This window comes from Heptranchias perlo, chromosome 8, assembly GCF_035084215.1.
Source record: "Heptranchias perlo isolate sHepPer1 chromosome 8, sHepPer1.hap1, whole genome shotgun sequence".
Lineage (NCBI taxonomy): Eukaryota > Metazoa > Chordata > Chondrichthyes > Hexanchiformes > Hexanchidae > Heptranchias > Heptranchias perlo.
Genome location: NC_090332.1, coordinates 8,249,555 through 8,276,250, shown reverse-complemented (window position 1 = coordinate 8,276,250; position 26,696 = coordinate 8,249,555). Strand labels below are relative to the sequence as shown.

The 26,696-nt window shown below is 46.5% G+C and overlaps 1 protein-coding gene across 4 annotated transcripts in view; it reads right to left on the bottom strand.

Moving 5' to 3' along the window:
* Nucleotides 1–26,696, bottom strand: part of fam120b (family with sequence similarity 120 member B) — a 93,467-nt gene that overhangs the window by 31,298 nt on the left and 35,473 nt on the right. For 2 of the 4 annotated variants that reach the window (XM_067988602.1, XM_067988604.1), the window contains exons 8-11: nucleotides 18,898–19,104; nucleotides 17,898–18,000; nucleotides 16,851–17,003; nucleotides 14,065–14,122 (exon numbers count right to left, since the gene is read on the bottom strand). In XM_067988602.1, coding sequence (XP_067844703.1) covers nucleotides 14,065–14,122; nucleotides 16,851–17,003; nucleotides 17,898–18,000; nucleotides 18,898–19,104 — 521 coding nt within the window. Of the gene's footprint in view, nucleotides 1–2,870; nucleotides 5,197–10,027; nucleotides 10,248–14,064; nucleotides 14,123–16,850; nucleotides 17,004–17,897; nucleotides 18,001–18,897; nucleotides 19,105–26,696 lie in introns of those variants that run through there. The other 2 variants (XM_067988601.1, XM_067988603.1) reach the window with 2 other exon arrangements.

Sequence of the window (26,696 nt, the reverse complement as noted above, 5' to 3'; positions counted from 1 at the left end):
TGTGCTGTCTGCTTTAACCACTCCGCGTGGCAGCGAGTCCCACATTCCGGGAATCCTACGGCATAAACATACTGATATTCGGGAAACCTTTGTGTGGGCAGACTTTCTGCCTGAAGGGAGCCTGTTTCAGTGAGCGCTGGGATCTGATCTCCACACTTACACTCTTATTAAGTTATTGGGCCTCTGTCTGAGTGCCCCTGCAGTGCAAGCGGGACCTGACAGAGAAGTAAAAGGGTGGGGGGGGGGGGGGGAGACAGCAATGCACGGAGGTCACTGTCTGTAGTCGGGAGCAGTCGGAAGAAGCCTTGTCGGAAGAAAGCGTCTGCACTGTTTGGACAGGCTGAATGTCCCCTTCGTAATGTTATTATCAGTAAGGGACAGCGAAGCCTTGTGAAGAGAATTGGGCCCTAGAAATGGATACGTGTGTGCCTTATTATTGTGTTATCTGAGTGCAAACACTGGAGGGGATGTTTTTGTCACACAAAAAAAAATTATATAATTTACTGCCATTCCGCTGCACTGAATGAGAAAAAGTGAAATCTGAGCATAAAATGCTTTCAGTGCCATTGCACTCGGTGGCTCAGTTCCCATAGCAACCAGAGCACTTAATCAACTTGGTAAACAGATGGTCAGTGTGCAACAGGCAGCATATGTGACAATAAAGGCCTGACATCACCACAGATGGAGGGTGGAGAGAAGGCTGGTGCAGAAACATAACCTGACATTTCCTCCTCATTTGGTGCTGCATTGTAATCTCTCACACATGTAGATTAGCAGGGCCTTTTCATGCAGAAAGAGAAAAGTGAAAGGCAGCACAAAATCTGCTCTTAAACAGACTTCCAACAATTCACTGTTCACAGCAATTACTTAACCACGTAAGGGAGAGTGGAGGCCATGGACCACTGGCCTTGGAACGTGGTGCTCGTAGCCCATCAGGAGCAGAATACACATTCGCTGACAATGTTACTGCTTTCGAAATATTGCAAACACACTCAACTCTCTGTATCTTACCCCCCCCCACCCCCCCCCCCCCGAAGGCAACTGGCCTTTTGCTGGAGAATGAGTCCCACAGGTATCGGTAGCCCACCATGCTTCATACGTGGATCTACGTGGGCTATTCGGCTATGGGGGAGTACCTCAGCATGCCTGAGCCAGACCTCCGCCTCATGCTTTATTTAGCAGGAGTCCCTGGATAGTTATTGAGCTGAAATCCTGGCTGATTTTTCCTTTCCCTAACGTGGTGGCATTAAAGCCAACCACAACAACTCAACCCAACCACTGCTAACAATTCAACCCTAGGATTTTCCTCATCTTTGGTGCCCTTGACTCAACTAGAACCTTTACTCCCTCCCATTCTCGTTGTTCCCCCTCATCTTCATGTTCAAATCCCTCCATGGCCTCATCCCTCCCTAGCTGTGTAACCTCCTCCAGCCCTACATCTCTCCGTTCCTCTGACTCTGACCTCTTGCACAACCCCTCTCCCTTCACCACCATTGGTGACCTTCAGCTGTCTAGGCTCTAAGCACTGGAATTCCTCCCAAAACCTCTCCGCTTCTCCACTTCCTTCTCCTCCTTCAAAACCCATCTCTCTGACCAAGCGTTTGGTCACCCTTCCTAACATCTCCTCCTTTGGCTCGGCATCCATTTTTTCTTATGCTTCTTATGCATCAAGTGTCCGCCGTGGCTCAGTGGGTAGCACCCTCACCTTTGAGTCAGAAAGTTGTGGGTTCAAGTCCCACTCCAGAGACTTGAGCACATAATCTAGGCTGACACTTTAGTGCAGTACTGAGAGAGCACTGCACTGTCAGAGGTGCCGTCTTTCAGCTGAGACATTAAACCGAGGTCCTGTCTGTCCTCTCAGGTGGATGTAAAAGATTCCATGACACTATTTGAGGAAGAGCAGGGGAGTTCTCCCTGGTGTCCTGGCCAATACTTATCCCTCAACCAACATCACTAAAACAGATTATCTGGTAATGTATCTAATTGCTGTTTGAGGGACAAATTGGCTGCAGTGTTTCCCAAGATTACGACAGTGATGTCACTTCATTGGCTATAAAGCGCTTTGGGAGTCCTGAGATCATGAGAGAAGATACTGAAAGTGAAATGTATGTAAGTAGCAGTGGGACCCAGCGGGCTGGAATGCTCACCATGTCCCACACCTCAAGGGTGGGGAAGGTGTTAACTGGAAACCAGCTGCTTCTCTACTTGAAAGGAAGCGAGAAAATCCGAGAAAAGTTCACCTCTGACAACCCTGCCGGTGCTGCTGCTCTGAAACCAACCAGAGGCCTGGAGCAACCTATCTACCTGACCTTTCACCTGCAGGTGTTGTGTGCCTGGGGAAACCAATACAGAAAGGCAGTAGAGAATTAATTTTTTAAGATGAGATATCTTGATATTGGCCATTTGCAAAAATTCTCATTACGCCTGTCCCATTTCTCTGGTGGCCTGAGTATTTTCTCTCCAATTTTTTGGTCCATTCTCACCTTAAGCTGATGACATTTTGCTGGGCGTTAGTTCAATGGCAGTTGGCTACCGTTCAGCACTTTGCCTAAATGGCCATTCTTCAAGGATAAACCTAGACAGTAAGTGTCAGCAGGCTATTTGGCTTCAGCGGGGGCTTTACAGTCTAGCCTGATCCTGTCCTTACTCAATGTCCACACAAGTACATCTTTACAGCAAGAGGCACTGGGTAGCGATGGGAGGTGGGTTGGGGGGGGTGTCGGGGGGGGGGGGCTGAGTTTGGTTGATTTTATTCTCACTATGCCTAAGTGCACAGAGAACAATTGCAGGTCCCCATAACCATTGCACAGCAAAGATGAGGCTAACTCACTACAGACTGGAAGTCACACCCTTTAATCCATATAGCTGAGTTACAGACTGCCTTTTTAACCAGTTGAGGCATCAGGGAGCTTGACATCACTTTTTAAATACACTTCACATGAAGTTGAATGTACCGAGCAGAGCATATTATTCTGCGATATGATGTTACTACATTTCTCGGTTCGCAAACCTTGAGCTTAACTCTACTAGGTCAACAATGCCCCTTTAAGCCTGCTTTGGGTGACCGATGAACAGATTGCGGTCTGTGTGACTGAGAGCAGGCTCAAGTCCTGGCCCTGCATTCAATTAAAAGCTTGTCAGTGCTGCTGGGGGGTAGGGAGAGGGGCGGGGTGGGGGGAGACTTTTATTAGATGTCTGCCTAGGTCAATTCCCTGTGTTTTGGTACCAGATGATGCAGACTGTGTTGCAAGCAAGACCAATTCAGGATCTCCCACCCTACTCTAACACACACACACACACACACACACACGCAAACATCTACTTTTCCCCTTGAAATAATGAACACACGGTCTTCAACAAAGAAACATTTCAGCTTCCCTCTCGGCTGGAAAAGCTGTGCAGCATATAATTAGAAAGAAGGACTGAAGCACAGGATAAAATGTAAACACTTTACGTTTCAGTTGAAAATGTGTACACATTGTGACTGTGTGCTTAATACAATACTGCCATGGAAACCTGCACCTGTTTTCTGGGGGATCTGTATTATGCACAGTGACTATAGTGCTCATTAATCCCTGATAAGATAATGATAGCAATGAGCTGCTTGGCTGCTGCTGTTGCAGTAGAACCCATTTGCTGCTCACTTTAGGAAGCTGGCACACACATTACCTTGCCCTCCAACTTGACTTCTGCTGAGGCGTACCGTACTGAACTGTAAAATCCTCCCTCTGCGTTTTTGCTTTCTTCTTCCACACACGTCGATGCTTTTGCCTAACTCGACGAGGTTTGATGTTAAGGGACCACCGTTCTGCCAAATTGCCTCAAAACCCTGTCGAGCCCTCTAATTGCTGTAAATGAACGGCCTCCTGCGGCTTTGGGTTATTTATCGTGGAAGTGCTAAAGGTGGTGCTCGTGTGGAATATGCCCTGCTTTCTGAAGGCCCTTGACACACACTGCTTTAGTTGGGAGATGTTACTTCCATAAATTGAATCTGAACTGGAAGTGGCAATGTAGAACCTACCCACTTTCACCTTACACCTACCTGCGGGAAACCCTTCCTCGCTCTTAATCCGAGAAGCCATAAACTTGCCCCCTCCCTATCTCTGTGACCTCCTACAGACCTACAACCCTCCGAGATCTCTGCACTCCTCCAATTCTGGCCCTTTGCGCATCCCCGATGCTAATCGCTCCACCATTGGCGGCCGTGCCTTCAGCTGCCTCGGCCCTAAGCTCTGGAATTCCCTCCCTAAACCTCTCTCTCCTCTTTTAAGACACTCCTTAAAACCTACCTATTTGACCAAGCTTTTTGGCCACCTGTCCTAATATCTCCTTTTGTGGCTCAGTGTCAAATTTTGTTTGATAATCACTCCCGTGAAGCACCTTGGAACGTCTTACTATGTTAAAGGCGTTACATAAATGCAAGTTGTTGTTGATGTTGTTCCAAAAGGGGTGTGTGGCCTGTCTCCACTCATGAAACGGGCACATCTCTTCACCGGCCACTTCCAACCCATGGCAAATTGCAATCACAATCGAAACTGGCCACTCAGTGTCTTTGTACACTCGGCAAGATGTTACATTTTTTTTTATTCATTCATGGGATGTTGGCGTCGCTGGCAAGGCCGGCATTTATTGCCCATCCCTAATTGCCCTTGAGAAGGTGGCGGTGAGCCGCCTTCTTGAACCGCTGCAGTCCGTGTGGTGACGGTTCTCCCACAGTGCTGTTAGGAAGGGAGTTCCAGGATTTTGACCCAGCGACGATGAAGGAACGACGATATATTTCCAAGTCGGGATGGTGTGTGACTTGGAGGGGAACGTGCAGGTGGTGTTGTTCCCATGTGCCTGCTGCTCTTGTCCTTCTAGGTGGTAGAGGTCGCGGGTTTGGGAGGTGCTGTCGAAGAAGCCTTGGCGAGTTGCTGCAGTGCATCCTGTGGATGGTACACACTGCAGCCACAGTGTGCCGGTGATGAAGGAAGTGAATGTTTAGGGTGGTGGATGGGGTGCCAATCAAGCGGGCTGCTTTATCTTGGATGGTGTCGAGCTTCTTGAGTGTTGTTGGAGCTGCACTCATCCAGGCAAGTGGAGAGTATTCCATCACACTCCTGACTTGTGCCTTGTAGATGGTGGAAAGGCTTTGGGGAGTCAGGAGGTGAGTCACTCGCCGCAGAATACCCAGCCTCTGACCTGCTCTCGTAGCCACTAGAATAAAAATAATACTTGAATGCAAAAAACTGTTGGGCGTTCTGGCCTCAGTCCTACATTATATCACTGTGCTTGAGCTGTTACATTGAACAGGGAGCATTACTGAAAGCTGATGGGATCATGAGTCCTCTAGTTAAGTTTGAAGCCCCTACTCCCCCATTAAACTGACTGGATTGTCCACCTTAGGCATTACAAGACAAATTCCAGTTTTTCCGAAATTTCAATGCTCTTCTTAGAATTAACTTGCCTGCCTTTGGATCATACAATACATGATCTTAACAAACTTGTCAACTCTCACTCATTTGGAATGAGGCTTACTCACCTTGGTTTAAAAAATCCAGGAGGTAGATTTTCATCTGGGCCTGTTTCCGGGCCCAAACTCGGTGCTGCGAGTGCAGGAGATTCCTAACCCAAGAGGCCCGCGGATCGGCAGGAATTATTCCTCGGGCCTCTTCTACATATTTGGGGCGGGCTGCCTGTCGAGCCTCCAGTTGGAATGGGCAGTGGGGGGGGGGGGTGGGGGCGGGGAGCGGAGGGGACGATTGTCGGGACTGTAGAGTCGAGGGGGAGAACTAACTCCTGGCTCCACAAAAAGTTTTTTTAAAAATCTAAAAAACTTGCCGGTGGTTGGTGGCCATATGGATCGCTGAGGAATCCAGAGTGGGGCAGGCCTGAAGCCTGCTCCGCTCATCGGTAACTTCATTTTACACAGGGGTCCTTTAACAGGCGTTAAGGCCCCTAGTTAACAAATTCAAGAGGCCCATCGCCCGGGACGCCAAAAAAAATGGGTCCCACGAATTTAGCAGTGGGACCAACGCCTACGCAGATTAAAACGGATGCAATGAATACCCTAACCTCTTTCAAGGTATTGCATATTGCATCCTCCTGAAAGTAAATGCAGCATAAACGGGATGACATTCGGTCTCACTCTTTCTGATTCTATATTTTACTCCCAATGTTTCCCAGGTGTTGGCACCTCTGCCTTCACGTTTGATCTTTTTTAAGAAATGTTATCCTTGGTGTTTCCAGTTTACCACCCCCTCCTCTTGAAGGTGGCACAGTCCCATGGTCACCGCCGGTCCTGCGCACTAGGCCCACTGGGCCTTTCTGTTTGTGTGAGCCCAAATTGTCGGCAGGTCACTCAACCCCCGCACCCCCCGCCGCCCCCAGGCAAGCCCGATCCTGCCCTCACCTGACAGGCGTACTTTGCAGCAGGCGTCGCTGGATAGGATCCGTGAGTGAGAACCTTGGCTGACCTACAGGAGTGGGACGTCACCTAAAATAATTATAGGTGCAATTCAGGGAATTGAGGCTTCTGCTAGAAATTAAATTCAATTTGCAATTTCCATCCAGAATTTTTGGCCAGTCCCACAGGAAATGAGCAATCCCCGGGCTGCAGCACATCTCCAGTAGAGGACCTAGCCAGTTAGATATACATCATCTGATGTGGACTGATATACTCCCTGCGCCAAATACAGACCCTGTATTGTGCTACTAAGCATATTGACCATACTTACTCTCTTATTCCCTGAAACAGGTTCCACGAATGTTTTTACGATGATATTAAATGGGGCGGCCATATGTTTCTTTTCTATACTGAAATAGTTGTACCAAATTATCAGTTAGATTTCCACATTTCAAATCCCAGTCAAACACTCGAGCAGGAAGCTATTAACCTTATATCAAGCCAGTGGGCATTCAAAGTGTATTTGAAAGTCACTCTGTGACTGAAGAATTCTCCACACATTTTCCAAGCCTTCTAAAACCAGTCTGGGGACCAGGAAAAATCATAGAATTACATAGAATTCACAGCACAGAAACAGGCCATTTGGCCCAACTGGTCTACACTAGCCTCCTCCCACTCTACTTCATCTAACCCTATCAGCGTATCCTTCTATTCCTTTCTCCCTCCTGTACTTATCTAGTTTCCCCTTAAAGGCATCTATGCTATTGGCCTCAACCACTCCTTGAGGTAGCGAGTGCCACATTCTAACCACTCTCTGTGGCCCAGGGCCAGGTGGCTGTTGGGAGATATGGAGTTAAGCTCCTTTATCTTGCCGGGTGCCAGCCGGAAGATCGCAGTCCCGCTATGCCTGCTGCACAGTAGCTCTATTAGGAGGGTTCCCCTCTGCCCTCAAATTGGCCACTTTCCTCTGTGCCACCTCTTCTAGCAGGGCCTCCAAGCTCGCTTCAGTGAACGAGGCAGTCCTCGCAGCTCCTCCAGCCATCTTCCACACTCAACAGGCAGCTTCCGCCCAAAGTTGTGCATCACTCCTACGCCCTTTAAGAGCTGGTGCATTAATGGATTCCCCATTCTCTTCCCCCAAGTGAATAAACCCTAGTCAAATTATTTCAAATTAGCCAACTCCGCAAAATCTGATTGGGTCAGTCCACCACACAAATATCCCAGGTGTGTATGTGAGCAATCGCAGAACTGGCCTTAATAAGCCAAACTGTATTATTAATGGATACTAATTCTCAGCAACCAAAGAAAGACTTGCATTTATATAGCGCCTTTCACAACCTCAGGACGTCCTAAAGCGCTTTACAGCCAATTAAGTACTTCTGAAGTGTAGTCACTGTTAAGATGAGAAAAATAAGATACAAATATGATTCCACTAACAGCACACCTAAGCAGTGTGTACTGGTTTCAGCCACGCTGGCATGTGAGAAATTCCAACGTGTGTCACAAGAGAAAGGAGGAAAGATAGAAGGAAAGAAACAAATGACGTTATACAGCACTTTTTACATCTCAGGATGTCCCAAAGTGCTGCACGGCCAATGATTTACTTTTGAAGTGCAGGTACTGTTGTAATGTAGATACAGATAAGGAAGGTCATTTGTCCCATCTTATCTCATCCATCCAGAGAGATCACACAATCTCCCATCACGGCCTCTAATTGTTTCTTAAATGACTGCAGTGTTTTTGCAACCAGAAATCCATTCCGCATGTCACTGTAATCTCTTCAATCAGGTTTCCACCCCTGCCACAGCAATCAAAATCATAAATTACACCCTGTGACTGTGATCATGATGCGCTATCTCTTTTCGACCTCTCTGCAGCCTTTGACACGGTCGACCACACCATCCTCCTCCAATGCCTCTCCTCCATTGTCCAGCTGAGTGAGGCTGCTCTCACTTGGTTCCACTCTTACCTATCCGATTGTAGCCAGAGCATCTCCAGCATTAGCTTCTTTTCCCTCCCCTGCACGATTACCACTTGGGTCCCCCAAGGATCTACGCTTGGCCCTTTCCTCTCCCTCAACTACATGCCGCCCCTTGGTGACGTGATCTGAAGACATGGCATCAAGTTCCACCTGTACACTGATGACACCCAGCTCTACCTCTCCACAAGCTCTGAACCCATTCACAGGCTCTGTGTTGACAGACTGCTTGTCCAATGATGAACTGTAATTTCTTCCAGTTAAACATTGGGGGGGGGGGTGTGGAATAAAGCAATTGTCTTTGGCCCCTGCCACAAACTCCGTACCCTCTCCACCGATTACATCCCCCTCCCAGCCAGACAACTGTTCGCAACCTTGGCATCCTATTTGACCCTGAGATGAGCTTCTGACCCCATATCCACTCCATCACCAAGATCGCCTACTTCCACCTCCGTAACATCGCCCGTCTCCGCCCCTGCCTCAGCTCAACTGCTGCTGAAACCCTCATCCACGCCTTTGTAACATCCAGACTTGACTATTCCAATGCTCTCCTGGCCGGCCTCCCAGCATCCACCCTCCATAAACTTGAGCTCATCCAAAACTCTGCTGCCCGTATCCTAACTCGCACCAAGTCCCGTTCATTCATCACCCCTGCGCTCTCCATTGGTTCCTGGTCCTCCAATTTAAAATTCTCATCTCGTCATCAAATCCCTCCATGGCCTCGCCCCTCCTTATATATGTAATCTCCTCCAGCACTACAAGAACATAAGAAATAAGAGCAGGAGTGGGCCATACGGCCCCTCGAGCCTGCTCCGCCGTTCAATAAGGTCACGGCTGATCTTCGACCTCAACTCCACTTTCCCGCCCAATCCCCATATCCCTTGATTCCCTTAGAGTCCAAAAATCTATCAATTTCAGCCTTGAATATACTCAACGACTGAGCATCCACAGCTCTCGGGGGTAGAGAATTCCAAAGATTCACGACCCTCTGACTGAAGAAATTCCTTCTCATCTCAGTCCTAAATGTCTGGCCCCTTATCCTGAGACTGTGCCCCTAGTTCTAGACTCTCCAGCCGGGGGAAAACAGCCTCTCAGCATCCACCCTGTCAAGCCCTCTTAGAATCTTATGTTTCAATGAGATAACCTCTCATTCTTCTTAACTCCAGAGTTTAGGCCCATTCTACTCAATCTCTCCTCATAGGACAAGCCTCTCATCCCAGGAATCAATCTAATGAACCCTCAGAGAACTCTGCGTTTCTCCATTTCTGGCCTCTTGTGCATTCCTTTGGCCCACCATTGGCGGCTGTTTCTTCAGCTATCTAGGCCCTAATTTCTGGGATTCCTTCTCTGCAGTACCTTGCCCAAGTGGTCACTATTTAGCTGCAAGCCCCAACAGAGAGTATGATGGGCTGTTCCACCATGGGGCATCACGGCTAAATCCCATCATATTCTCAATGTTGACATACATGTTCGCCCAGTAGGAGTCACTAGACAGCTATCGAGACCATCAGCCTTGGTCAATTTTCCCCTGGTAGACATAGGGTTGTTGAAGTTATTCACAGTGTGGGATCAGTTGATTCAGCTCTAACTGGGGAATCAAAGCTAAGACCTTCCTGTCAGTACGATTCAACTGGATAAAGTTACTGAGATATCGGCAAAGCCCATTTTGTGCTTTTTAAATCATTTAATATTATGTTAGACTTGTACAAAAAAGATTTTCAAATGCAAAGTCAATAATTATCAGGATGTTTCCAGCAGTTTGTCTACTGAACAAGTAGAAATCAATGCTACATCTTCCTTCAGACCAAATGGCATTTTCTATCCGTTAAAATTTCACAATCCAACTAATTCCAGCCAGGCTGGGAACCTTGAAATCCAGACCAACTAAAAAAAAAATTGAAACACAAGATAATGGTTAGAACTTTAAACAGCAAGAAAGATCTTGGATAATCCATACGTGAGTTATTTTACATAAGGACAATTCAATGTATGTTCGTTTTTCATCCAATTCCAAATATTAGGAAAAGCCCTTTGATTCTGTCAACGCTGTGGACACCAGCATTGATTAGGCGATGGTAGTCTGACACCAACCTGTAGGCATGGCCACAGGATCATGATGAGTGTCCCTTATAGGGGCGTGGATGGGAGGGAGGAGGGTGCCAGTGCTTTGCAGGACAGTAAGTATAACAGGGTCAGCAGATACTGCATGCAACGTTACGTGCAAGTGACACAGTGGCGTTGACACAAACTGTGCTAACAGAACACAAAAGCTTGTTTGGTACGATGTATACTTGTAGATGGCACATCATAGATATCACCCCCCATCCCCCTCGAATGTTTTATAACGAATGAGCTCTCTTCTCATGGTGAGGCGGAAGGGGTTACAGCTTTCACACAAATTACATTAAGGCACAGGATCTGCATACTGCAATAAACGTGCAAAGTATTGGCACCAGTTAGTAAATGTGCCGTGCTACTGAGCTATACAACCTAGAAGGCCCCGGGTTTGATCCCCAGTTTGTGTTGAGTTAACTGATGTAGGTCACCATTGACCAGAAACTTAACTGGACCAGCCATATAAATACTGTCGCTACAAGAGCAGGTCAGAGGCTGGGTATTCTGCGGCGAGTGACTCACCTCCTGACTCCTCAAAGCCTTTCCACCATCTACAAGGCACAAGTCAGGAGTGTGATGGAATACTCTCCACTTGCCTGGATGAGTGCAGCTCCAACAACACTCAAGAAGCTCAACACCATCCAGGACAAAGCAGCCCGCTTGATTGGCACCCCATCCACCACCCAAAACATTCACTCCCTTCACCACCGGCGCACAGTGTCTGCAGTGTGTACCATCCACAGGATGCACTGCAGCAACTCGCCAAGGCTTCTTCGACAGCACCTCCCAAACCCGCGACTTCTACCACCTAGGAGGACAAGAGCAGCAGGTACATGGGAACAACACCACCTGCACGTTCCCCTCCAAGTCACACACCATCCCGACTTGGAAATATATCGGCGTTCCTTCATCGTCGCAGGGTCAAAATCCTGGAACTCCCTTCCTAACAGCACTGTGGGAGAACCGTCACCACACGGACTGCAGCGGTTCAAGAAGGCTGCTCACCACCACCTTCTCGAGGGCAATTAGGGATGGGCAATAAATGCCGGCCTCGCCAGCGATGCCCACATCCCACGAATGAATAAAAAAATAAGGTGCCCCTGGGTTTGGGGGGTGGGTGGAAATAAATCAAACCAGGGTTCCTGTTCCTGACTGTAATCCAGCAACCCCTGCTAGAAATTGCATATGTGTGGATGTGGGGTGAACACAGGATTAGGCTGGGTGTGATGCACCCTGCAGTCAAATGGCCGGCTGATACTCACTGTCTAGAGTCAAAGACGAAGACCAATGACGACTTGGGCAAGGTACTAGAGGAAGACTATTGTCCAACAGGAGAGAAGGGAGAAAACTGGCAGAAAAATCTTCACATGAAATAATGGAATGACATAGAGATAGTTGATCCAGTACTTCTGTCCGATGATGTGATTTTTGGCAAAGTGTAAATAGAACGTGGGCAACTCATGCCCCTGGATTCAACTTTCTGTCACACATGGGGCAACACCACAGGAGTTGAGACCTCGGTTTCTCGTGAGTGCGCTTTAACGCTAGGGGTACTCAGACTGAAGGATAGATCGATCTCCTGGACCTTTATTGGAGTTGGAAAAGTGCCTTGAAGACACCGGTGAGTTCCTGGAGGGGTGACAGGTATGAGGAGCAGTGAAACAAAACGCATTTTTGAAACTGGAGCGTGTTTCACGCAAGGATGAGCACTGAATTACCCAGGGTCAAGTTTATACACAGATGCAGGCTCTTGTCCGTGTGAACAATTCACTACTGTATATGCTCAATGCCGTCTTGGGCATGTTACTGAAATGAAAGTCCATGGGGAGATAGCAAAATGCTTTGTGTGGGAGCTTAAGGGTGGGCGCGTGGTCATCTAACCCCTTACCGTCACATTTAACTGCAGTGCCTGTGTGTGGATCTTCACGCCAGCAGAGATGAGGGGCGTGAAATTGGTCTTCGCCAGTAGTTCATGGTGAATCGGCTACTTGTTCTACACTGCACCGATTATCTTTCCCATTGAAATCAAAGACCAACTTCACACCTGAGATTTAGTTTTTGCCACTTTGAAAAATTTTCACTTGCGCTTGGTTTAAAACGCCCTCACCGCCCCCCCAAATTTTGTACGTCTTAATACAAGTCCAATTTGATCCTCCTGAATGCTATTCGTGCCAGTGAGTTACTTCATCAGATATCCCACGCAGTTACAGACACACCCGGGGTAATTACAGAAGTGATTCCACATAGGCTATGCTGAAGATGAGGGTTGCAAATCAGCGAAAGTGCCTTGGAAAGAGATTCCACTTTTGACAATCAGGAGCAGAGAATTCCAAACATGTGAATGGCCCGCAAGTTATGTCCATAATCACAACCATGTGAAAGATGCACACTTCAGCTAAAAGTGACCCTTCACTGGACAGTCAGTTACAAAACTCTGCTTGAATTTACCATCGACTATAGGTTGTGCTTGACATTTAAAAACAAGCCTCTGTAACATTTATTTTTTCACACTGCAGATGGATTGTATAAATATAAATTTAAAGGGACCATAAATATAAAAATCACCAATAAATCCAATAAGGCTGACTCCGAACCTGTACCCGCACACCCAGCAGGGATCATGGGGTGGTGATCAGAATTGGGAACCCTGATTGACTTTCCACTTCCAAACCCAGGGCGCTGGGTCCATTGGAACATCCTTAATGCCAGCTCAGCTGAGATCGGCTAACTCAGCACAGACTGGGAATTGAAACCTTCTTGGTCTGTGTGGCTCAGCAACTCTCTGTTTCTGAAGTGGTGGCCCTGGGTACTTTGCACAGTCCCAGTTAAATATACAGCACATGAATTAATACTACAGAAAACCCTCTACCACTGTAAATTCAAGAAGGGATTGGAGCAATTAAATAGAATATGCAGTCTATTGATTACCAAGAACATTTAACTGGATGCCCTGAGCTTCACAACCCATCTATGAATGCAGTTCGTAGATCACAAAATAGACTTAGATGAGAGGGGCTAATCAGCGCATCTTAGCTCCTCCATCCAGAATAAGAGGTCTACACTTCCTCCATCATTGCGTCTTCACTCTTGAATGAGTCTAAGGTTTTCACCTCCAACACCCTACCCAAAATACCATTCCCAGTGTTGATCACTCTTTGCGTGACGTTCTTCTGACATGTCTTCTGAACTTTCCTTTCACCGGTTTTGATTCACGCATCCTTCTTCTAGTATCCAGACACACCTTCAAATAGTCCTCTGGATTAGCCATATCTATGCAATTTAATAACTTGGATGCTCTTATAGAATAGAATCATAGAATCCCACAGAAGGCGGTCATTTGGTCCACCGAGCCTATGCCGGCTCTTTGAAAGAGCTATCCAATTACTCCCACTCTCGTGCTCTTTCCCCATAGCCCTGCTATATTATAAAGTCTCCTCTCGGTGATCTAACTGAGAGGCCAAACAGATTATAGAGGTCGGACTGATTATTGAGCGTTGCTTGAGTTTTACAGGTTGCTACTGCGTAGTTTCTGTATTTTCAATTTGACACAGAGTGTTACTTTAAAGTAAAGACAGCTTACACTCACCGCGGACCGAGCTGTGTTCTTCTGTTGTGGGGTCCCGGTCTTGGTTGAGGTCCTCTACCTGAGATAAATAAATAGATTGAACAAAACCCAACGACGAGTGCATTCGATTCCTGTGTGTGCTACCTACCGCTCCTCAAAACTCTTTAGTCAATCAGTACAAAAGAAAAAGAAAGAACCTGCATTTATATAGCGCCTTTCACGACCTCAGGATGCCCCAAGGTGCTTTACAGCCAATTAAGTACAGTGAGCTTCTTATGGCTTGAACCATACAGCAGCTCCAATAATATTGACTGACTGATGCGAGTGCTTTTCTGGCACTAGTGCTGGTGTTTGTTTTGGGCTTTTCAAAATTTGGATAGAAAACAATAGAAGGCAAAACTTTGGTGGGAATGGCGATAATAAAAAGGAATTCACATTCAAGGAAGTAGGTTTTTTTTCATTCATGGGATGCGGGCTTTGCTGGCCAGCATTTATAGCCCATTCCTAATTGCCCTTGAGAAGGTGGTGGTGGGCCACTTCTCACCAGGTAAGGAGTTCCAGGGTTTTGACCCAGCGACAATGGAGGAACGGCAATATATTTCCAAATCAGGATGGTGTGTGACTTGGAGGGGAACGTGCAGGTGGTGGTGTTCCCATGCGCCTGCTGCCCTTATCTTTCTGGGTGGTAGAGGTCGTGGGTTTGGGAGGTGCAGTCGAAGAAGCCTTGGTGAGTTGTTGCAGTGCATCCTGTAGATGGTACACACTGCAGCCATGGTGCGCTGGTGGTGAAGGGAGTGAATGTTTAAGGTGGTGGATGGGGTGCCAATCAAGTGGGCTGCTTTGCCCTGGATGGTGTCGAGCCTCTTGAGTGTTGTTGGAGCTGCACTCATCCAGGCAAGTTGAGAGTATTCCATCACACTCCTGACTTGTGCCTTGCAGATGGTGGAAGGCTTTGAGGAGTCAGGAGGTGAGTCACTCGCCGCAGAATACCCAGCCTCTGACCTGCTCTTGTAGCGACAGAATTTGGGTGGCTGGTGCATTAAGTTTCTGATCAATGATGACCCCCAGGATGTTGATGGTGGGGGATTCAGCGATGGTAATGCTGTTGAATGTCAAGGAGAGGTGGTCTTGTTGGAGATGGTCATTGCCTGGCACATGTGTGGTGTGAATGTTACTTGCCACTTATCAGCCCAAGCCTGGATGTTGTCCAGGCCTTGCTGCATGCGGGCACGGACTGCTTCATTGTCTGAGGGGTTGCAAATGGAACTGAACACTGTGCAATCATCAGCGAACATCCCCATTTCTGACCTTATGATGGAGGGAAGGTCATTGATAAAGCAGCTGAAGATAGTTGGGCCTGGGAAATTGCCCTGGGGATCTCCTGCAGCAATGTCCTGGGGCTGAGATGATTGGCCTCCAACAACCACTACCACCTTCCTTTGTGCTAGGTATGACTCCAGCCACTGGAGAGTTTTCCCCCGGATTCCCATTGACTTCAATTTTACTAGGGCTTCGTGATTAGTCAAATGCTGCCTTGATGTCAAGGGCAGTCACTTTCACCTCACCTCTGAAATTCAGCTCTTTTGTCCATGTTTGGACCAAGGCTGCAATGAGGTCTGGAGCTGAGTGGCCCTGGCTGAACCCAAACTGAGCATCGGTGAGCAGGTTATTGGTGAGTAAGTGCTGCTTGATAGCACTGTCAACGACACCTTCCATCACTTTGCTGATGATTAAGGGTAGACTGATGGGCGGTAATTGGCCCCGTTGGTTTGTGTGGAGATGGAAGAGTTCAATGCAAGACTTTAATCAGTGGTAAGGATGGACAGTCAGCTGGATATGGGACACCGCACCAATAAGGTCAGGAATTTTTGTTGAACAATGTGTTATTTTATCAGGTGTGAAGAATAGAGGCTGGCAAAATTTTAAAACTCCAAACTGCTCAGAAGATGTTTTGGCATCTAGAAACACACAAAACTTAAGAAATCAAATGCAATTACCCCTTCCACCGGATCCTTACTCCTTATCCTTCCTCTACTGACGACCTTGATTCATGATATAGTGTAGATTTACTAGAGCCCTCCTGGTACTTATCTAAGTGGCCACCCTAGACAGTGCATTTTGGTGAATTGCTTCACCACAGGGGTGGGCATACCAGTTGAGCCTAATCCTGTTCTCTGTAGGGGTCATTGTACCAGTGATCAAGAGCAGGATTCCTGGCTGGTTTTCCCTCTCCCCCTAGCCTGGAGTGACTGAGGTTAGCTATAGCACTTTCACTGCTTCCTGGAATCAGACCCGGGGACGTAGTAGCAATGCATGAGGTGCATTAAATCGTTGGGGAAGCTATGTTATTCTTCGTTAAGCAAAAAGCGTACAGTTAATGTGTTAAATCATATGTTCTACACGTGACCTCCACCACCTAGAAGAACAAGGGCAGCAGGTACATGGGAACATCATCACCTCCAAGTTCCCCTCCAAATCACACACCATCCTGACTTGGACATATATCGCCATTCCTTCATCGTCGCTGGGTCAAAATCCTGGAACTCCTTACCTAACAGCACTGTTGGGAGCACCTTCAGCACACGGACTGCAGGGGTTCAAGAAGGCGGCTCACCACCTTCTCAAGGAGCAACTAGGATTGGGCAATAAATGCTGGCTTTGCCAGCGATGCCCACATCCTGAGAATGAATTAAAAGAAACACCAGAGGATGTCAGTAGTTTTTTTGGGTTACTTTTTCATTACTCTGCCATTATTAAACACCAGAACATAAAATAGTCTATGCTGATATATGCGATCTTTGGCATACCTGCTCGCGCTGAAGTGGTAGAACCAGGCTGTTGAAACCGTCCCTGATAACCCGGGTGATGGGCAGAGTACGAAGGAGAAGAGTGGGCCCTCTGCCCACGCTGGGACATGTGTCGGCTGCCTCCACCGTGAGGACCAGGCCTTTCGGAGTTCTCTAGTGACACAGAACATGTGAGAGATCGATCTTACTTCTACAAAATCATCAACAAGTGAATCCGACTAAACTATCGCTTTCACGGCACGAGCAAAATCCGTGGGATTTTCCAAGAAGCCTTTGGTAGTTTTTGTCTCCCTTTCTCTGCTGATTTTTCCCCTTCTCACCTCCTCTCTTGAAGGCATTGGCAACTTTTGGTGGGGATGCTGTTCCACAGGTGCCAATCACCCTCATCCAAGTGGCCATTCTTCATGTGTGAGCCCAGGCAGTGAGTATCAGCAAGGTATTAATCGTGGGGGCGTCACAGCCACGGTCCTGTTCTCACCCCACGTCCACACATGTGCACTTCAGTCAGGAGTCAATGGACAGCGACCAGGAGCAGGAGCCGTGACTGATTATCCTCTCCCGAACCCTAGGGTGCTGAGGTTAATTGTACGTACATATCGTTACGCTGGCCGACATTAGCAACTCGGCTCAGACTGGGGATTGAACCTGAGCCTCTCTGGTCCATATGGCTCACTGTGGACTTCAGCGCATAATCTAGGCTGACACTTTAGTGCAGTACAGAGGGAGTGCTGCATTGTTGGAGGTGCAGCCCTTTGGATGAGACATTAAACTGAAACTAATGTAAATCTTTTAAAAAAAAACTGTAAAAGTTCTTGTTGACTGTTTTTTTAATAAACACTGAATTTTCTCCCCTAATTCCATCAATAACATTTACATTCGATCCCTCCTACCCTCCCCAGCCACCACTGATTTTCATTTGGAACTCCTTAAATAAAATATTTAAAATTCTTCATTAATGATCAGGTATTTTATCCCATCTCTGTGGTCTACACAATACAGGGAAGGCAGTGAAGCATCAAATATTAAAATTCAACCCTGGTCACTGACCTGTTACATGAGGCCGGGGTCTGCTCTGTATAATTCTCTTCTTTCCTGTACAAATAGTGCCGATGAGGAACTTCAGCCTCTGAAATTCCCGAACCAGGGCATCCTACAACCGGGAATTAAAATGATCAGTAATCTGACTAAACAAAAAAATAAAACATCACACGACTGAAATCATTTTGTAGCAGCCATTAATGATGGAGAACGGGACACACGCACAATTGCCAAACTTAACTGGCAACCCAAGATGACAAGCGACACGGGTAAAGAAGGTGGGTTGCTTCAACTGGCATCAGCACCACCCCACCCACCCCCACAACCCCAAACCGCCCCACCCACCCTACCCCACTCTAGAGAGAAGGGAAAAATAGCATCCTCTCTCCCACCCGCTATCCAGCTGGAAAGTGGGCGCGTGTCAATGTCGGCGGAGAACAGGATGTGATGCCCACATGGTCGAATAACCTGCTGACAAACACGGTTCACAATGACATATAAAGAATGAGTGCTTGGGTGAAGTGGCGTCTGTGCAACCTCACCCTAATGCCTTCAGGAGAGATGGGGAGAAAGCTGAAAAAGATAATAGCAGACTGCAGTCGAAGCCCAGACTGCAGTCGAAGCCCAGACTGCAGTCGAAGCCCTTATTATATGCAATGTTGCATTTTGAACAGAGGTTTGAACACACAGAAACCTTAATGAAGGCAACGGTCGCTTAGTAGTTAAATGAACATGTGGGCGCTTCAAAGCTTTTTTTAAAACACCATCCGTATCTAAGAACATATACACATTAAATATATACACTGAGTAAAATGTATATGTGCTCACATATGTAGACACAAGCTGACCTTGAAACACCAACATTAATCATTAAGTTCACCTTGTTTGTGATAACTGGTTTTTGTATGTATGTTACCAGATGGTATTTGCTTTGGAAAACAATCTACTGTAAACCACGATCATTAGTTGAGAATCACCTCAAGCATGCACACTCCATCTGTATACCTACGTTCTTTTCTAGAAGGTCCTCCATTGTACATCCACTGTGAGACTGCAGGTACTTTGCGTGGAAAAGCTTCCCGTCAAACACCTCCCACGGCATCAGGTCGACCATTTTAAATGGAAACCCGCAGGCACTATTAGCTGAAACGAGCACGGACAGGCCCCGAACAAAGAGGGACGCCAGGTGCACAGCCCGAGAGTCAACACGGGGCACCTGAGAAAGAGAGTCAAAGATTAATGGCCGGACAATGACGGCAAATTATTCACTTGCTGCACTTACTGTGCGAAACAGTGCCTGTCAGCAAGGGGTCCATCTGGTTGAATCTATACTAACAGAACGGTCAAAGTAGGTTTGAACAGCATAGCCAGCAAGGCACGCAAAACAATTTGCAAAGACATTTTATCTCTAGGTGAGGTAAAATCAAGAACTAAACTTCATGAGTCGCAGTACTTAGCTGATTCAAGTGCAGTAATGCAGTCGGTCCTTACACCTGCAAATGCGACTTAACACAACAGGAGGATGGAACAGTAATTTTATTGTTGGTTATGAAAGTTACAGAGTTAAAGGAGGACTGCACATGCTATCAATTAAAGGGAACTACTCGGTGCAAAGAATGATCCCAATTCCTCGATGAGCCTGTCTGAGGGATTACTAGAAATTAGGAGCTCTTGCGTTGGAAGTAAATACAATCCTTTCGCATTTTTTTATTAATTCATTCTCGGGAGGTGGGCGTCACTGGCGAGGCCGGCATTTATTGCCCATCCCTAGCTACCCTGAGAAGGTGGTGCAGCGGTTTGATACAACTAAAGGGCTTGCTAGGCCACTTCAAAGGGCAGTTTGACAACGTAAGCCAGACCGGGTAAAGATAGCAGGTTTCCTGTCCTAAAGTGCATGAGTGAACCAGCTGTTTTCATTTATGACAATCCGACAGCTTCATGGTCACTTTAATTGATACCAGTTTTTCATTTCCATTTTTTTTTAAAAACTGAATTCAAATTCTAAACCGCCATGGTGGGAATTGAACTCACGTTCTCTGGATTCTTCGTCCAGGCCCCTGGATTACTGGTTCAGTAATATAACTTGATTAACATAGGTAGATAATGCAAAGGTGTTTTTTTTTTGCTGCCATCCAATCCTCTACCCTTCTCTCCTAAGGTGCTGACTCCTGTTGGGGCCATGTGTCACATATTGCACATCAAAAACACTGCAAAAATATTTAATAGTACATTGGTTGTTTCTATATTGTCAGAGTGGACAGTACCAATCAGAGAAGGAAACCTGCTGTCCTTACCCGGTCTGGCCTACATCCGACATGATAGCGTCAGCCATGGCTCAGTTGTGGCACTCTCACCTCTTAGTCAAAAGGTCGTGGGTTCAAGCCCTACTCCGGAAACTTGAGCACATAATCCAGGCTGACACTCCAGTGCAGTACTGAGGGGGTGCTGCACTGTCGGAGGTGCCATCTTTCGGTTGAGATGTTAAACCGAGGCCCTGTCTGCCCTCTCAGTTGGATGTAATAGATCTCATGGCACTATTTCGAAGAAAAGGGGAGATCTCCCCAGAGTCCTGGCCAATATTACTCTCAACCCCAATGTCACTAAAACAGATTGTCTGCTCATTATCTCATTGCTGTTTGTGGGACCTTGCTGGGTGCAAATTGGCTGCTGTGTTTCCTACATTACAACAGTGACTACACTTCAAGAAGTACTTCATTGGCTGTAAAGCATTGAGGTCATGAAAGGCGCTTTATAAATGCAAGTTCTTTCCTTTAAGCCAACAGCGGAATCAAAGACAGAGCATAGACTGTTCTTCACATTTATAAACGTGAGGAACAGGCAAACAGACCCCCACAATCTGAACAAGCACCTATGAATACTGATTGCAATCTTCACCCAAAATTACTGCTTCACTTTGAACAGCTCTGCCTTGGGACTTTCTGTGGGAAAATCATATTTTTGCACATTGAAGCCAAGAAGGGAGGCAGTAGCTCTTACAGTGCAGCATAATTTAATCCATAGATTAACTTAATCCATAGATTAAGTTATCGTTACTATGGCTGATGAATCAATGGGCAGACAGTGCATGCGCTAGCACAGAATGGGGACTTTAAAAATCAGCTCAAGAAACGTGTGGATGCGGAGTGCACAACAAAATGTCAAGAGAAGTTATTTGTTCGGAGGAGTCAGTGACAGAATCGGGTGAAATTCACAACTCAAGCCCGTTCATCTCTCCCAGCAGAGGAAGCGAATGCAGCTGAGAGAAAAAACAGGGAACAAAAGAAGAAAAGCCACAGCCCGGTTAATGGAGCGTTTCCCGCACGGGGCAGGGAATGCGGCTGATCCGCAGAAGGCTAAAGACATTAGTCCAAAGCAGGGCATCTAACGTTACATTAAAATGAAGGGATTCTGTCAGCTGGGTTATAGATAACAGACAGTAGGGCTTTGTGAACTCCAACTGACAGCAGTTAAAACAATACCAGTGTCCTAGCAAATTTGCTACAAAACCCACTGCCAGTTTCTAAACGTGTACTGTATTTCAATTAGGTTCCCCATTGACTTATACAGTACGAGATGCAGATAGTCATGGGAAAAATCAATGGAAAAGTCAGTGCCATATAATCAGCATTAGGTCCACGAGAATCACGTGAAACGACGGTAACTTCATGGGCACTGTGCGTCTCCCTCGCTTTTATTTTAATAACTTTTTATTTCCAATTTTCTCCCTCCTTCCCTCAAGTGGCCATTCACGCTTCACGTGCCGATCGAGACAAGAGAGGGTGTTGGTCAGCTATTCACCATGGTGGGCATCACGGCTCAGCCTGATCCCGTTCCCACCCGACGTCCACTCGTCTGCACTTCCAGTAGAGGTCACTGGATAACAACGGGAGCTGGAATTTCTTCCTTCGCACCCAGGTGTGCTAAGGCCAATGGTAGTACCTTGTACTGCTGTATTCAGGTCAGCTGATTCAACTCAGACCAGGGATGAAAAGCTGGGGTTTTCTGGTGCGTACGGTTCATTGCTACCCTTTACCCACGAGGCTCTCGGGGAGCTAGTACAAATCCATCACAAACCCACTAAATTGGTCACCCGAGATTATCGACTACGTGAAATCTGAGAGCCAGTGCCACTTTCTCCTAAATTAAAGAATCAAAGTGCTTTCTACATTCAGTCATAACTTTTACCAACTTTTCTTTCTAAGCTCAACATTTTTCCACAGCAAACTTCAGCCGCATCATGTTGCTTAAAGCAGTCAGCGCAGTGGAATACGCGTGTTGGGTTTCCTTTCATTCTCACTTTACAATCTAATCCCAGGAGCCAGCCTCTGACATGCTGCTCACTGGATTCCTTTGCACACTGACTTCATTCTTATAAAGGCCACCGTTCAAATTTTCTTTGAAGGGCTTAAAGCTTCTATTTTCAATCGGGATTTCCTTCTCCTTTAAAACGTGTTCAGAAATGTTCCTATTGCGACACATGGTCGGTAGTTAGGAGTGCATTACAAGGGCGTAACACGTATCGATGGGGAGGGAGGAGGAGGCATCATGAAGCGCAACAGCAAAGCTCAAAGCTATTTCTGCTCATCTGACCTCCAGATATGTTCCTGCCTTGAAAGAGATGTGAGGTATTTGTTACTCTATAAACACAAAATATGAGATGGGCTTAATGGTTCCTCTCGTTTCAGAACGAAACTGGATTGTGGAATGAGCTGAACAAGTGTATCGCACAATTGGCACTGAATGACCTGAAGCTTCATTTCACAGTCTGGTACTGGGAATCGCAATGCTATCTTATTTAAAAAGGGAATAAAAGCTTCGTTTTACATTGCACGAGATCTGTGCTAGCGATGTTAATGTGGACTTGGGGATTTCACCAAGCAGTTGCGACCCCAGAAGTAAACTTGCCTTGATTTCCTAAGGCTGGCTGGCGCTTGATCACCTGTTTTTAAACCAGGTCTATCAAAGCCACCAGGATTAGTGAAATCCTGCAAGTTTGCCGCCTGGTTGTAGCCAGCTATAAGACCAGCTGGTGTGGAGCTGTAGCACAATATAAAAGCAGAAAATGCTGGAAATACACGGGTCCATCAGCATCTGAATATTTTAAGCACCGTGGGACATTTTACTACATTAAAGGCAAGTTGTTGAATAAAGAGACATAGTCATGGCTGATCACAAGTTAATTACAGATGGGGAAAGCCATTCGGCCCATCTTAGTTCATTCATCTAGAAAGATCCAAAACATTCTTCCCATTGCAGCTTCGAATTGTTTCTTAAATGATTCCAGGGTTATTACCTCCACCACTGTCTGGAAGTCTATTCCACATACTGATCGCTCCACATGTGAGAAGAACCTCCTGATATTAGTCTTAAATTTACCTTTTACTAGTTTGAATCCGTGTCTACCTGTCCTACTCTTGCAATTTAATGTGAAGCAATTTTCTGGACTTATCTGTACCATTCCCTTAACCATCATATATACCTCTATAAGATCACCTCTCAGATGCCTCCTTTCCAAGCTGAAAAACCCAAGTTTCTCCAGTCTTTCCTCATAACTCAGACCCCTGACACGAAGGAACAGCCCCATGGTTTCACTCTGCACTGTCCCCGGTGCTCAAACTCTCTCTCTGGGGCAAAAAGGGTTAAATTATGAGGACAGGTTGCAGAGACTAGGCTTGCATTCCCTTGAATATAGAAGATTAAGGGGTGATCTAATTGAGGTGTTTAAGATGATCAAAAGAGTTGATAGGGTAGATAGAGAGAAACTATTTCCTCTGGTGGGGGGAGTCCAGAACAAGGGGGCATAACCTTAAAATTAGAGCGAGGCAGTTCAGGGGTGATGTCAGAAAGCACTTCTTCACACAAAGGGTAGTGGAAATCTGGAACTCTCTTCCCCCAAAAAAGATGTTGAGGCTGGGGGTCAATTGAAAATTTCAAAACTGAGATTGATAGATTTTTGTTAGGCAAGGGTATTAAGGGTTTTGGAACCAAGGCGGGTAGATGGAGTTAAGATACAAATCAGCCATGATCTAACTGAATGGCGGAACAAGCTCGAGGGGCTGAATGGGCTCTTGTGACTTGGTGACCTTAATTGGGCACAGTACTTGGGGTGTGGCCTATCCAGAGTACTGTATAGTTTAAACGGGACCTCCTCTGATGTATACTGTGCCGTTTTAGTTATGGTGAACAATCTCCTCTCAAAACATTAGCAGTTTACTGAGCTCCCTCTTTTTAGATGTTGACACACATGCTGTATATTTCTGGCATTTTTTAATTGTTTTGTCTGCAGGATACAGTTTTCCTTTTTAGCTCTACTGTTTTATTCATTGGCTTTTCTTTTCCAAGTATAAGAGTTTGTATTTCTACAGCTGATGCTATTGGCAATATAATTGTTCATATTACGATTATAAGACCAACAACATGCCAAATAAAACTATCATATTTAAAAAATAATTAGAATTGCCATTAATATTACTATTTTTGCAGTAAAGGTACCATTGTGCACGCAACAGGACTGACCAGATCAGAGCTGCACATTCACATCGACCAAAATTGGGATATTGAGACAGGAGGGTAACCTTCCGACTTCATGCTCCGAGCTCCAGGGGGTGCGTATTGGAGATTTGGATGAGCTCCGCGCCCGACCCTTGACTTGAATTTGAACGTGCCTGTATTTCTGAAGGTATCTGCCGGAGCGCAAAATCGGAATATCACCTACAAGATCGGAGTGGACTGTCACCTTTCCCAACAAACTCGCGCACAAACACTCAAAGTGGAAAGGGTTATTTTTTTTTGTGTGACAAAGTAATGGTTAAATCCAGACCTTTCCAGCTCAGTTGTTAGCATACCAGCACAGCAAGCCATACACGTGGGCTGGACCGGGCACTTCTAATAGCAAGAGATTGAAAAACCAGTTTAACCCCATCCAATAAATGTTTTATGGTAAATAACCTTGTTTATGTTTATACTTCTGGCAGATGTAAACAGGCACTAATAATTTTGTAACCAGGCCTGCATTCGTCATCTTAAGAGTTTATCAGGACGGCCTGGCAAGTTGCCAATTATTTGGAGTAAACAATAAAGATAACATATAAACTCTTCGATTGCATAGGGGAGATTTAATAAAGGTGTTCAAAACTATGAGGGGTTTTGATAGAGTAGATAGGGAGAAACTGTTTCCACTGGCAGGAGGGTCGGTAACCAGAGGACACAGATTTAAGGTAATTTGGCAAAAAAAACCAGGGTGGTGGGGTGGAGGAGATGAGGAGAATTTTTTTACGCAACGAGTTATGATCTGGAATGCATTGTCTGAAAGGGCGGTGGAAGCAGATTCAATAGTAACTTTCAAAAGGAAATTGGATAAATACTTGAAGGGGAAAAAATTGCAGGGCTATGGGGAAAGAGCAGGGGAGTGGGTCTAATTGGATAGCTCTTTCAAAAAGCCGGCACAGACATGATGGGCTGAGTGGCCTCCTTCTGTGCTGTATGATTCTATGATATTGTTTTAATCTTTAGGTGATTTTACATTTGTTTAGCTCGATATTGCTGGAGAACAGCGCTTGTGAGACGGTGAGCTGTGTCAACATCGTTAAAACCAGGTTCCAGAATGGTACAGACAGATTGTCAGGAGTAAAGGAGCCAAGTTTAGCACGGAGAGCGGGAATGCAGGTGCTGCTTCCTTCTTAATCCAAACTAAATGTAGAAGTGAGTGACAGGGCAAGTAACGTGACGCAATGCAGCACCTCCCACCTGTAGCCATCGCTCTGCAAATTTTCTCCCCTTCCAAGCATTTATCCAATTCTCTTTTTGAAAGTTACTATTGAATCAGCTTCCACCACCCTTTTCAGGACATAATAACTCGCTGCGTTTAAAAAAAAAATGAAGATTCTCCTCATCTCACCTCTGGTCCACACTCCAGGAGCTGTCAGTCGCGTTTAGATTCCCCTCCATTCCCCCACCCCCACGCAGGAAGCTGAGTGAACTCGGACCATCATCGCTTGATGGTAAAGCTGCCCCATCTCCCGAGCCGCAGCCAGCTGTCTCCCCCGCTGGAGAGGGGGAAAAAAAAGAGCAAACCCCCGGCCAGATGTGACACTCCCCCCCCAATATCCCAAAGCCTCGCCACGTGCAACAACCTGACAGGTGCACGGAAACCCGCGGCAGATGTAGCACTTTCTGCACATTCCAGACCAGGTGCAACAATGGCCGGGATCCCCCCCCCCCGCCGACAGGTGCACGGGACCCGCGGCAGATGTAACACTTTCTGCACATTCCAGACCAGGTGCAACAATGGCCGGGATCCCCCCGCGCCCCGCCGACAGGTGCACGGGACCCGCGGCAGATGCGCGAGACGGCTCCCGGTTTACTGCAGGCTGCGCCCTCCCTCAGGCAAACAGCTGCCGCTGCAGACACAGGTCAGTTCCAAAGAGCAATCCGACGCTGTCTCTCTCTCTCTCTCTCTCGCACTGACTACCAGGTCCCCCACCCGTGTTCTTTAACCACTCGCTGCACTACTTAAAGAATTATAATGCGGGCCCTCTCTCTCCCTTTTCTTTTTTGAATATACGTTGTTTTAAGAGGGTCGTTTTTTTTTTCCTCTCGCAGGTACTGACAATAACGAGCCCCGGTGCATCCAGATCTGTCCAGCGACTGTCAAATTTTAATGAGAAGCATTTCCCCAAACAGCATGATGTCCTCATTATAAATTACCCACTCTAGCACGATGGAATGTGTGCAGTTCAAATGAAGGATTGCATTGGGAAAATTTTGCTAATGAAAGGATTTGCTTTTTCTTCAATTGGAGTGGGGGTG